Raw genomic sequence first — 13,996 nt, 5'->3', positions numbered from 1 at the left:
GAAAGGACAGCAACTTAAGTGACACTTTCATAATACCTAAAGTAATCACCTTGACATTTCAGTAAAGGAATTTTAGAAGGAATTAATTTCCCAAAAAAAAAAAAATTTGGAAGAAATTAGTTTCCAATCTTAACATTAGGGTATGACAGTAACTTGGTTAAATTAATTTTTTTAAAAAAAAAAAAAAAAAAAAATCAAACAAGAACTTTCTTGTCTTTTCCTTTATAATTTATCCAAATATAAATACATATTTTTTGTTTTTTTTTTCATAGTTGATATTATTCTTTCTTTCTTCTCTCTTATGTTTTGAAGCTTTAAAGATAAACAAATTTTTTTTTAAAGAGTTGTCAAAAAAATTACTGATTTGTTAAAAATTATAACTTCAAACATAATGATTTGAAAAGGTAAATGGGTTGGAATTTAAGGGCATGGTTTAGCTCCATCCAATAATCCCATCAGGGGTTAAAATGTCGACTTCAATTAACCCACGTTTGTACTTTGAATTAATATTTTTTCTCAAACATGAACATGAATCTAGAAGGAGGAGAAACAGCAAGGGGGAAAGTGTGATATGAAAAAAATGACCGACTCAATATATTGAAAGAGTCAGTGGTGTGTGGATGATATGCGTAGTAGTTCGAGAATTACTCCACCATGAAATTAAAAAATACGAACTAGTAGTACTCACTCAAAGACAAGTCTTCCTAATCTCTATCTATAAATACCCACCTCTGCCATGCTACATTTCTCACCTCTCTCTCACCCAATTACCAATCCTACAAACAATATATATATATATATATATATATATATATATATATATATATATTATTCACTCCAAATTAAGATGGCCGCCATTCACTTCCTTGTAGCCATCTTGGCGCTTCAATTCTCACTTTCATATGCATTTGACCCAAGCCCTCTCCAGGACTTCTGTGTTGCTATTGATGATATGAAGTCTGCTGGTATGTATGGATATATATATATATATATATATATATGCATCCCCTAGTCTTATTTTTTGCTTTCTCATACATGCTTTAATTTTGTTGGTAAAATAGCTAGCATATAGTCCATATGTTTCATTGCATGTTGGAGCTCAATTAATGTTAACGGCTGCTATTGTTTTGGGTGCAGTGTTTGTGAATGGGAAATTCTGCAAGGACCCAAAGCTTGCCAAAGCCGAAGATTTCTTCTTACCAGGGCTTAATATTCCTGGAAACACAAACAATCCATTTGGGTCAAATGTGACAGCCGTGACTGTTGATATGCTACCAGGACTCAACACTCTTGGTGTATCCTTAGCGCGCATTGACTTTGCACCCAAGGGCGTGGTCGCACCCCACACGCACCCACGCGCAACTGAAGTACTGGTTGTGGTTGAGGGCACTCTGTATGTAGGGTTTGTGACCTCCAATATTAATGGTGAAAAAAATCGTCTCTTCACCAAGGTCCTGAATCCTGGAGATGTTTTTGTGTTCCCAATTGGTCTCATTCACTTCCAATTCAACGTGGGAAAGACTAATGCAGTATCTTTTTCCGGCCTGAGCAGCCAAAACCCGGGAGTTATCACCATTGCTAACGCCGTGTTTGGATCGAACCCACCCATTTCTGTTGATGTTCTCACCAAGGCTTTCCAAGTGGACAAGAAGGTTATTGACTATCTTCAATCCCAGTTCTGATTTCACAACAATTACACCAAAATAATGGTTGGTTTGTAAAATAAGCAGATATCATATTGTGCACTAAAATGAGTGGGTTGGTTATGTACTTTTGGTTTTCACATAATAATACAATGGTTTTCACATAATATAATTGCCTGAGTTTTAACACTCGCATTCAGCATATTCCTTGACCATATTGACCTGAACAATTTATAGATAATTTATTAACTATAACTAGGCTCATAATTGAATTGAAGATACATATATATACGCCAAAGACTATCACTTGTTTTGTTTTTTTTTTTTTCGGAAAATAAAGATTACCTCTTAATTGGATCGGAAGTACACAACTAATTGACTCTATTAAAAGAAACTCATGTCATGTATTTATACTGAGATGCATGCTTATCTCCATAAATATTTCAACTTTGCAATATTGGCTTCAAGAAGCTACCGCTCATTATTTTGACCTTTTGAAATCCATCCTATAAAACATGATTGATAGATCATATATTACTAAAGACTAAAGTAACACCTTCTCTATGATTTAATAATAATTACTTGATATAAGAGAGAAAAGTCATGGACTTGGTCCTTTTACTGATACCAGAAGATGCAACATCTCCATCAACACTACAATGGGTTTGGTCATTAGTATTTTTAGTTTGTCGACCATTGCTCCGGAGAGAGAGAAAAATAAAGAAAACATATTGTGATAGTGTACAAGAAATTCAAAAGTTGGGACTCTGATCTTTTTTTTATTTATTAGTATACTCACTTTTTAATTTCTTTTCTAAGGCTCTAAAAAATCAATCTAAATATAACTGCTAAAATTTATATTATGAATTTTTTCAATCAACTGAACAAGGTCCATTAAATTAGTAAGATATTATGATTTTTTAAAAATAAATAAAACTGTATGATTACAATGGTCTTGCCCTCACATAGCAGATTGTAGAGAATATAAGCCCTAACTGTGACAAATTAAAACCCTAACTCAAGGGGTGGAACCGTGGAAATAGACAAACTTGGTGAGGATCAAACGTGATTTCTTCTTCTTCTTTGGATGGGGCTTTCACGAATTAGAATTACAGTCCCCCTTCTTTTAATTTTTAAATCATAAAGTTTATATATGGCTCCCAAATTATTACTATTAAAGATAAAAATTTATTGACTAGGTGGTACTTTCGCAGACGCGAGGGACAAAAAAAAAAAAAAAAAAAAAAAAAATTAGAATTACAGTCCCCCTTCTTTTAATTTTTAAATCATAAAGTTTATATATGGCTCCCAAATTATTAATATTAAAGATAAAAATTTATTGACTAGGTGGTACTTTTGCAGACGCGAGGGACAAAAAAAAAAAAAAAAAAAAAAAAAAAAAAATTACTGTGTTAATATTGCGGTAGTTAGTCAAAATAGAGTAAAAGGTTAAAGGCACCTGGTGACCATTAATAAAAAAAAATTTAGGGTAAATTACACAAATTACCCTCGAGGTTTTTATATCGTGCATGTAGATAGAAGTTATAGTAATATTACAAAAAGGTTTAGATTGACGGTTTGACGACAAGGAATCAATATACACTTATCTTTTAAACCTTAAAATTAAAGTATTTATTTTTAATTAAAAAAAATAAAAAATATTGTGTATTGACAAGTTTAATTTTTGCCCCTCAAAAAATGGTACACCCCTATCACTTCCCTATACAAATAGAAAGCAAAATGGGTTTGATTTGCCTTTAAAATAAAAAAATTGCAAAATGGGTTTGGGTTTATATAAATATATAGGCAAAAAAGCATAAAACCCCCCTCAACAATCAAAAATCAGTATTTTATCTCCTTGGATTACAAAATCGAGCAAATTAGTACCACAACTATCAGAAATGTGCAGTTTGACCCCCTGACAATCCTTTTCGGCTCATTTTCAGTCACTGTCATTTTACATTTACAAAAATGGCCATTATAATTAACATTTTAAAAAAGGCAAATAAAATTAAAATTGAGAAATACCATCAATACCCTCATGCTATATACGTGTTATATTGGTAAAGTTTATAAGTGTAAAATCTAGAGCGTGACTAAGGAAAGGTCTTCAGTGCTTAGAGAAGAGAAGATGAAAGGTCGTGATGCTAGGGTTTGTGAGTGTGATCGAGATTTAGGGGCTCTGAACTACGATTTCTAGGGTTTTCTTGGGTGAATTTTTGGACAGTATTGAGGAAGAAGAAATTGGGTTTGTGATAATTGATTGTGGAAGAAGGATATTGCTAGTACAACCTGTTATAAAGAATCAATTTTAAATTAAAATTAAAATATTAAAATCAATTTTGTGATTTCACAACATAATTAACTAACAGATTCATCACCAAAAGGGGGTAAAGTATCACTTTTGCTAGTACTCTAGTTGTCTGATAATGATTATTTGGAATAAATACAGGGGTTTTTTATGATTTTTCCTCAAAAATTAATACTAAATCATTATAAAATAATGTAAAATTTTTGTGTAAATATTATTGATCCGCATTGAGTGTACCCCAATTTTTAAACTAGGAAAAGCTCCGTACACATTATCCAAAATGACATAGAGATGGCTAATGGCATGCTTCACAACTGCAGTGGCCTTGGCACTATTTGTATGTATATGTATATGTATATGTATATGAGGAGTCTATCCTAGTTCCAGCACTAACTCAGGTAGGCTAAGCATCCTGTTCAGAACCCAGTACCAGATACAGGACAAGGGCACATATACGTGTATATGTATATATACATTAGAGGTATTTGGCAGTGTTAATAGATATATGTACAATCCATATATATAGATATACATATATATATGTATATGTATATATAAACATAGACAGTTAAGTAAAACTATGCAGAGTAATTTTTTTTTTTTTTTTCTGAAAATTCAAGTAAATTTATAAATATTAACAAGGGTACATACACAGCCCACATCATAGTTAGCCAAAAGCTAAACAACCAATAAGGGCCCAGCCCAAGGCCAACAAGGCTTAGAAACCAAAAATAGTTACATAGCTGTTACTAAAGTTCTCACATCCGGTCATCATGGAGAATGACTCTAACTTCCGTCGACGGCTGTCAACGTATAGTAGCGTCCGGTGGCTTTCGCGGTGGCCGGATTGTGGAATCGGGTAACTCCCATTCATTTGCAACTCTGCGGGGGATGGTTGCATGTCATGAGAAATTTGGAAAAGAGGAGTTTGGATCTTACTGATTGCAGTGTCAAATGGAGAATTGAATTGGTAGATAAGGACTTCTTCTTGAAGATACGACGATTACGCTCAGTCCAAATGTTGTATACCAGAGAAGCGAGACACATTTTTGAAATGGATTTACTGAAAACACCACGGTTCCATTCCAGTGGTGAGATGCCGAAGTTATCAAATCATTCCAGGTGGAGGGTTGGATATAGAACCCACAACACATTTGAATAAATGCCCATAAGGGTTTGGAAAAAGAAACACTTGAAAAACAAGTGATCGTGGGATTCTGGTTCCTTTGAGCAGAGAGGGCATAATGTGGCATTGATATGTGCAATGCATCTTGTGATAACTTGGATTTTTATATTTTAATTTATATTATTATTTTAAAAAAGAAGAAGTAGTAGTTATTTTTATATCTATGTTTTGTCTGAAAAGAAAAATAAAAATGGATGTGATATATATTTTTGGTGAGGTCTACTAAAGAGATATTTAATGAATTGAATTAATATTTTTGTTACATATTATATATATATATATATATTTATATATGTATATATATATATAATGTTGGTGGCGAACCAGCTGGCAGCCGAGAGAGTGAAGAAAAATGGGATAAAGAAATGGTAATGAGTTCTTGTGGGGTCCGCCACTTGATGTCATTTATGTAGTGAATTTGGTTTATTCACGTGGGCTGATCTGATGAAAGAAAAGAAAGGTTGTAATAATTTTGGTGTGGGTCCCATTGGAGATGGATAATGGGTTTGAAATTGGTTTGTTACATTGTGTGTGTGTGTGTGTATATATATATATTATGCTGATGGGTGAAGTGGAGAAAGTGAAAAAGAAATGGGACAGCAGGTTGGCCGAAGAGATAAGAGAGTGAAATTGTAATAATGTGGTGGGACCCACTTGAATTTTTGGGCAAAATGTTCTTTGAATTTGGTTCCTTCACGTGATTGTCTGATGGACTGGAATTGAGATGAAAAGAATTGTAAAGATAATGTGAGCAGTGAGCTCCGTGTGGGTTTGTTGGTGGAGTGATGGAGCCTACTCCATTGTTGTTTGGAGCCTGCTTTACAGGTTTAAGAACAAGCTCTCGTATTTTCGTAAAATCTGGACTTTTGGGCACTATTTGGGACTAGTTTGGTATGAAATGTTTTTGGAAATGTACTGAGGGTTTTGAATGTAATTTTGTGAATTATTAAAACCTCATATGGCATAAATTATACCTATAGGCTAACAGATGGAACAATAGAAAAGTATTAAACTTTGCATGCTGTTAACGGATGGAAGGAGTTTAATTACTTAATTTAATTTTAGCAATTTATCGGAATATAGTAGGATTATAATTCTTATTTCGGATGTGCAATAGGGTCATTTGTGTATTAGATTTGATCCATGCATATTCTGGATTTTAATTGTTGAAATACTAAATTCTTTTCTGCAATTACATGGATTAAGGTTTGGATTTGAATTGCTGAAATGTTAAACACCATTCTGCAATTACTTGGATTATGGTTTTGGACTTAAATTGCTATACTATTATTTATGGTCTGTAATTTACATGGTTCTGGACTTTAATTGCTGAATTATTATATTAAATTCCGCTAATTATCTGGATGTTGTGGATTGTATGCACCAGTATAGAACGATGGCATACTAGGGATGGTTTAAATCAAAATGCTAAGACCTACCCTATTGGATTAAAGGAAAGGATTGTAAAATATTGAATCCTAATTTTATTTAAGTCAGATCGACAGGGTAAGTTGAGTGACTATCTGGATTAATTGTTGGTTATGGTTAAGTCAGATCGACTGAGTAAGTTGAATGACTACCTGAATTTATTGTTATTCGCGGTTAAGTCAAATCGACTGAGTAAGTTGAGTGGCTAACCGGATTATAAGTCTTATGTCAGATCAACAAAGAATTGAATGACATATTCTGGTTTTGGATGGACTTTAAATATATGATTATGGTACTACGATATGAGCTTGAGTCTCAAAATCGATGGTTAAGGCGCGTATATGCAGTGGATGCATAGCTGGCTATGATAGGTTGAGGTATACCCTGTTAGGCTTAGGTACTCATGCCCACTTAGGTGCGTTTTTGCATGTTGCCTTCTATTCAGGTTGAAACCCCCTATATAGTCCAGTGAATGTCCCTTAGTGTGGATATATATATGTATAGACTAAATAGCTATTGTTGAGATATCTATGGTGTATCTGCGTATCGGGTCACTGTATGGATTGCAGTTAGAATAGAACTTGTTCGTGGGCTTGACCCACTCTTATATTTTTCAGGTATCGGACGGTTCCAGTCTTAGGGCTTGTTCAGCTGAGCAGATACGATCATTCAATCTACCGACGATGTAGGATTTCACTCCATGTTTTGGATTTGGATTTTATTTCCAGTTGTTTTTAGTTTTAGTTGGGATTTTTATTTAAAGGTCCACTTGAGGGATTACCGAGTTGTACTCTTGGAAGTTTTGGAGAGTTGGATTATTTTGGTCATTGATGATTGAGGATTTTATATTAGTAATTCTTTCAGCTTTGTTTATTTCTTAAATTTTTTATATTCTGTGTTCGTTTATATATTAATTGTTTGATATTCCCTCGGGTTCGGGCTTGGGCCTGATCAACCCGTGTCTCGGATTCGAAGGGTATCTCAAGAGATGAGTGGGTAGGTGAGAGCAAAATAGTCATTTTACATTGTTGATATTTTGGAATAAAAAGCATTTAAAAAATTAGGGGCAAATTTGTATTTTCGCACCTTTTTAACTGTGTCGAAAAAAAAAAAATGGATTTAAGTGATAGTAATTTTGTACAAGTGTTTCAATGTGATATTTGTCCAACCTCCGGGGTGTCTCTGAAATTAATAAGGGTGACTACGGATTGGATCAGATTAGGCATCAATCCTAATTGGATCCACTCCCAACGGATTTGAAAAATCTTTGTCTGCCACCGCTCCGTGGGATAATAGATCGGATCCGTAATACGAGGGATCAAATTCGCGGATGAAGGTTTTTACTAAATTGTCCAATATTGTTTATTTTTTAACCATAACCCAATAGATTAAAATTTTAATTTATCAACATCAATTCATATATATAAATTATCATTAACTAACTATATTAACTAATACATTATTTGAATATGTGTGTGTGTGTATAGATATATATATATCTCACTAATTGAATTGATCGTATTCACGGATCAGATCGAATTTTAAATCTGTCCAATTCGTGAGACACGGATTCAATTGAATCCATTACCCATCTGTGGTATAGCGATTCGATCCAATTCACATGGATCTGATTCATAGATTATTTGTCTCACATCCTAATTTACTCTTCAAATTCCCCTTAAAATTATTAGTTTTAAAATTATCTCTTATTTTTTCCTAATTTATTCTTCAAACTCCTTGAAAAAAAGTTAAATTTTTCTTATTAAATTAAATTTTAATTGTTTCATTTTTAAGTTATCATTTTTCTTACTTTTTTTTTTTCCTTTTTATAATTTTTTTTCCCTCTAATCTTTTAAATAATTTTTTTTCTTGATATTGTGCTCCCCAAACTAAAATTCTGACTCCTCCCCTTATTTGGTGAATGTACCTACGTAGATACAAAAGGCTGGGGGAGACTTGTAATTAAGGTTCACAAGTACACAGCAAAGGGAGTCAAGCCCAGACACCTTCTGCCAAGTTTCATGCTAAACTTCGTGGGTGTTGTCATCACCAATTTAAAAATCGTCCCGGAAGGATTCAAGTTCTCATAATGAGTTATTTGTCACGACACAAAAACAAATAAATAAATGAAAGAAAAGAAAAGAAAAAAGGTGACAAAATCGTGTCAATTTAATTTCATCTTCCATTAATATGAACATTATCTGAAAAATGTGGCAGAATGTTTCATTTTCACTTTTACTCCAACCTACAGACTCCTATCAAAACATATGAACCTGAACATATTTACAATCGCGGGTCTTCATGTGAAATGGATGCCCTCTATTGCTCTTTCAGCTCTGATCATTGAAGAGAGATCTTCCTTCAACGACACATTTCCCTGCATCGTGCACGTGCTTAAACATGACCGGCACTGGTTCCTCCTCCTCCTCCGCCTCCTCCTCCTGATTGTAATGCTCTTACGAAATACTTATGACCTTCCATCCTACAAGTATGATGTCAATGCATTAGACATGATTCAGAGAAGTTTTCATAGAATAAAAACTTTATGGAGATACTTGAAAAAGTAGTTCAGAGGCGTACGATTCCATAAGGAATAGATTGTTGAACAAAAGAATGCAATTAAAATTGACTGACAATAATTAATTTATACAAATAGCATGCAGGAATATTACATCCTCTAATTAATAGAGACCCTCTGGTATTAGTATAATTGATGACACAATAAAGAAAGAGGAGATAGTAGACACAGGCACATAATTAAGCCAAGCATGGAACTTACCTGACAAAGCAAGAAGTGAGGATCAAGTCACTGTCGAGTCCACTGATGTTGAGCGGGCAGATTGTGGAAGTGAGGGTAGTTAGACACTGCAGATCATCAGAAACTTCAACTACACATACGGCCACGTATTGTTGATCGGGAGTACAACCTGAGTCTCCAGTCTTGATGATACAGAATCTTTTCCCAATCCCCGTATATGAAAAGCAGAACGAGAAATGGATGGAGTCGGACCAATCCCCAGGTGGGGCTGCAAACTCAGGAAATCCAACTAGCTGAGGAGGAGATATACGTAGATTGTTCTCATCAGAACAGGAACGAACCCGGTATGCATACAACCCTCTATTGTAGAAATAAATGACACCTTCAATAAACTCAGCCTTTCCAGAGAAGGGATGGTATATAGTTTTTTGGTCTTTTGACAAGATCATCTTCTCCCACTTGCTGTTCTTCAAATTAGAACCAGAGAAATTCCAGTAGAAAAATTCATTATGAGAATTTCTACCATTGAAATCTGCAACCGAAATGAGGAGAAAATTATTTACAACCGCATAACCTACAACATTGGTACAGTCCGGCAAATCAAACTGAGGAGGTAATTGTGATTGCCATTTGACCACTCCAACATTAAAGGACTCAAGAGTTGGCAATGGGACATTCAATGAAGTTGCCGCAGATTGCCCATAAACAAGAAGGTCGATATTTCCAACAACCATAACTATGGGGAACGGTTTCGGTGTGACTCGATCAGTCTTTGGCAACTCAATGACTCGTTCATTCAGAGTGTCAAATAAATGAACAGGAGCTTGGCGGATCTGGCTGCCCTGAAGGTCGAGCTGCGAATAAGTACACAGTAAGTATAATTCATTATACACCATACCACAAGACACTGATCCTAAACATGGAGAAGATTCATAGCCCAAATACTTTCTCCGATTAAACACTTCAAATCGACGTTCAGCGTTTACTTCGTCCATATCCATCACTAATTTAAAAATCGCAGCAGAGTAAACAGAAGAACTTTTCAATTGGCAAACCATGTAAATTACTCCCCTCGCCTCCCGCGGATTCTTAATCGTGATCGGCAATTGTGGTTTCTCCTTCTCCACCATCTTCGTCAATCTCATCTTCTTTCTCTCCTTTGAAATATTTGGAAGAACTCTCTTGCTTTTTAGAGTTTTATTGTACTGAGATGAAGAGGCTCTTCTCAAACACATATGAACTTCCTTCTTGACAAAGCAAGAATTGAGGATCAAGTCACTGTAGAGTCCACTGACGTTTAGTGGGCAGATTGTGGAAGTGAGGGTAGTTAGACACCGCAGATCATCAGAAACTTCAACTACAGATATGGCCACGTATTGTTGATCACCAATACACCCCGAGTCCCCAGTCTTGATGATACAGAATCTCTTCCCAATCCCCATATATGCAAAGCAGAAGGAGAAATAGACGGAGTCGGACCAATCCAGAGGCGGGGATGCAAACTTGGGAAATCCAACTAGCTGAGGAGGAGATATATGTAGACCCTCCTCGTCAGAACATGAATCAACCTTGTATACAGACAAGGCTCCATTGCAGGAATAAATGACACCATCAATGAACTCAGCCTTTCCATGGAAGGGATAGTATACATCTTTCGACAAGATCAACTTTTCCCACTTGCAGTTTGAATTAGAGAAATTCAAGTAGAAAAATTCATTACGGGAAATTACACCATTGAAATCTTCAACCGAAAGGAGCAGAAAATTGTTTATAACAGCATAACCTTCAACGCTGGTACATTTAGGCAAATCAAACTGAGGTGGTAATTGTGAATCCCATTCCAGGTCTCCACAGCTAAAGCTCTCAAGTGTGGGCAATGGGACATTCAATGAAGTTCCCACGGATTGCCCATACACATAAAGTTGAGTTCCAACAGCCATAACTACGGGCATGGGTTTGGGTGCAACAACTCGATCAGAGTTTGACAACTCAAAGAGTCGTTCATTCACAGTGTCGAATATATGAACAGGAGCTTGGCGGATTTGGCCGCCGCCTTTACCGCCAAGCTTCGAATAACTACACACTAGGTATAAATCGTTATACACCATATCACAAGACACATCTCCTAAACGTGGAGGAGATTCATACCCCACATACTCCTTCCGATTAAACACAACAAATCGATCTTTAGCTTTTACTTCTTCATCGATTTCTATCTCTAATTTAAATATTGCTGCGGAGTAAACAGAAGAATTTTTCAGTTGAGCAACTATGTAAATTACTTGCCTTACCTCCTCGTCCTCCTCCTTAAACGCTGGTGCTTCCTCCTTCTCCACCATCATCGTCAATCTCATCTTCTTTCCCGGATCCATCGAATTAGGGTTTTATCGTAGGGCAGTTGATGTTGCGGTTGTTGAAGAAGGGAACAAATTCAAGGATTTGGGGATTTAATTTTGTATTTATATCCATACGGTCAATACTAGTAAAGGAAATTAGATTCCTAATCTAATTTTACATCCAAACTAAAAGGGCAAAACCTAATCCAAATCCAATTTGGAAACAGAACCTTCTCCTCCGCTAATCCAAATCCAATTTGGAAACCTATATTGAGGAGGGACAATACTTGCGTCCTTCCTTTACAATATCCTGGCACCATTGATTGCTATGGATGAATAATAAATGAATACATACTTATTTATCAAATAAAAAATAGTGTTAATTAAAATAAAATATGTTCATTTATTATTAGTGAATACGTACTCAATATTTACAAAAAAAATAATAAGCATTATAATTTATGAAATATTACACTATTAAAATTAATATTCATCAACCATTATGGTTAAGTCCTTTGGTAGTTGCTAACCTTTACATAAGATGAATATTAAATTAGATAGTAACTAATTTATGATTAATTATGTCTACTACAAAAATTAATATTTATTAATCACTATGATTGGGTCATTTTAGTTGCTACCAATTTTCACATAATATGATTGGGTCACTTTGGTAGCTACCAATCTTCACATAATATGAATATTAAATTAGACAGAAATTAATTCATCATTAAGTTATATTTACTACTAAAATTAATATTCATCGACTATTATGGTTAGGCCACTTTGGTAGCTACTAACACTCACATAATATAAATATTAAATTAGTTAGTAACTAATTAATCATTAATTTATCCATTTAACATTATACACACATACTCATAATTGTCGATTGAAGTTTAAGCCATTTCGATCTCAAAAACTTAATAGTTCGAAATTTCATAGAAAATATCTTTTTAATTTATATACATAATAAAACATATTATTTTATTTTCAGACTTAAAGATCATAATTGAATTAATCTAAAATTAATTCTCCATCATGTATATATGTTTGGGTATAAAACAATAATTCATTATGTCTAACAAAAATTTAATTAAATTTCTAGACTCACATATCATTCTAGAAATTTTATATAAATTCACATACTTGATGTATTTAATATTTTATTAATATTATTATTTTTAAAATAATAATAAAATTAGAATATTCATATTTAATCAGATGTATGACAAAATTCATTAACCAATCAAATCTTTAATGGACATTCATATACATCTATAGTAACTCGTGTGAAAGTAAGTTACCTTCCACAAAATTCATTACGCTCGAAAATCGAGATAAAAGGTTAAAATTCTTTACTACCAAAAAACATTGCTGATTCTTTCCGAGTCGTGGCATGCATCAGGAACATATATATAACAACAATTAAAACATACATATGTGTGGAGGCGATTCCAAACAAATAAACTAAACAAATTATAGTTTAAATTTATACATATTATTTATGCAACTTTAAAAGAAAATAACGAGTTCCCAAACCATAAGCTCTGATACCACATGTAAACTATAATAATTCGTGTTAAGCCATTAATCACAAATTTACATGAATCTCATATTTTAGAACTTCATGATTTTCACATATCTATAATACATGAATAAATGGTTAGATATAAATACCTCGATTCATGATATCAAACATTGTTGAGATTAAATCCAACGTCTAGATCCTTTAATCACGAACTAATCTGCCACTCTGATCAATAGGCAAATGTGGAAACTGGTTTCTCTCTCTTGGCCTTTTGCACACATAAAACTTTTACTTGTTGTATCATTAATTATACATAATTGATGGAGTATATGCACTTTTATAAAGGTAGAGAGAGGACCAGTTTTCGTTTTAGTAACATAATTCTACTTTCCATCAAAGTAAGGAATAAGAAAGGAAAACACTTCTCCAATAAGTAATTACCAAAAATGTAATTATAAGTTGACCAAAAATAAATAATATTAATTCATATCTATTTACTTAGCTACCAAGTAATATGTCACATGTCTAAATCATGTGAGCCACAATTAAATAAATAATTTTACATTCTCCCACTTGGCACATATAATAATTTCTGTAGTGGTTTAGTAAAATAGTCATTAGTGTGCACCATAAATCAGATTAAGGTATTAAGTTGGTCATCATAAATACTATAGTAAACAAACTACCAATGTGAGTCATGGCAGTTGTATGTCCCTAAATGACACAGTCCCTTCCATGTACCACAATACTAGTAACCTATTCAACAAAGTCTATAAATGAGAAGTATCAATAATGATCTAACA

At 33.8% G+C, this 13,996-nt stretch overlaps 2 protein-coding genes across 2 annotated transcripts; one reads left to right on the top strand and one right to left on the bottom strand.

The window, feature by feature from the left end:
• The first annotated feature begins 790 nt into the window (after window positions 1-790).
• Window positions 791-2,193, top strand: LOC132270680 (germin-like protein subfamily 1 member 13). Its single transcript, XM_059771868.1, has 2 exons — window positions 791-965; window positions 1,138-2,193. The coding sequence occupies exons 1-2, from the start codon at window positions 848-850 to the stop codon at window positions 1,680-1,682; spliced, it is 663 nt and encodes a 220-aa protein (XP_059627851.1). The 5' UTR covers window positions 791-847; the 3' UTR covers window positions 1,683-2,193.
• Window positions 2,194-8,732: 6,539 nt separating this feature from the next.
• LOC132270677 (uncharacterized) lies at window positions 8,733-11,970 on the bottom strand. Its single transcript, XM_059771866.1, has 2 exons — window positions 9,348-11,970; window positions 8,733-9,050 (listed from the first exon to the last, which is right to left on the bottom strand). Exons 1-2 carry the CDS (start codon window positions 11,696-11,698, stop codon window positions 8,963-8,965), a joined length of 2,439 nt encoding a protein of 812 aa, XP_059627849.1. The 5' UTR covers window positions 11,699-11,970; the 3' UTR covers window positions 8,733-8,962.
• Between the last annotated feature and the right edge of the window lie 2,026 nt (window positions 11,971-13,996).

Source organism: Cornus florida, unplaced genomic scaffold (assembly GCF_030987335.1).
Source record: "Cornus florida cultivar Cherokee Brave unplaced genomic scaffold, ASM3098733v1 CherokeeBrave_3.0.0_Hap2_Chr08, whole genome shotgun sequence".
Taxonomy (NCBI): Eukaryota; Viridiplantae; Streptophyta; class Magnoliopsida; order Cornales; family Cornaceae; genus Cornus; species Cornus florida.
This window is presented reverse-complemented; position numbering and strand designations above follow the sequence as displayed.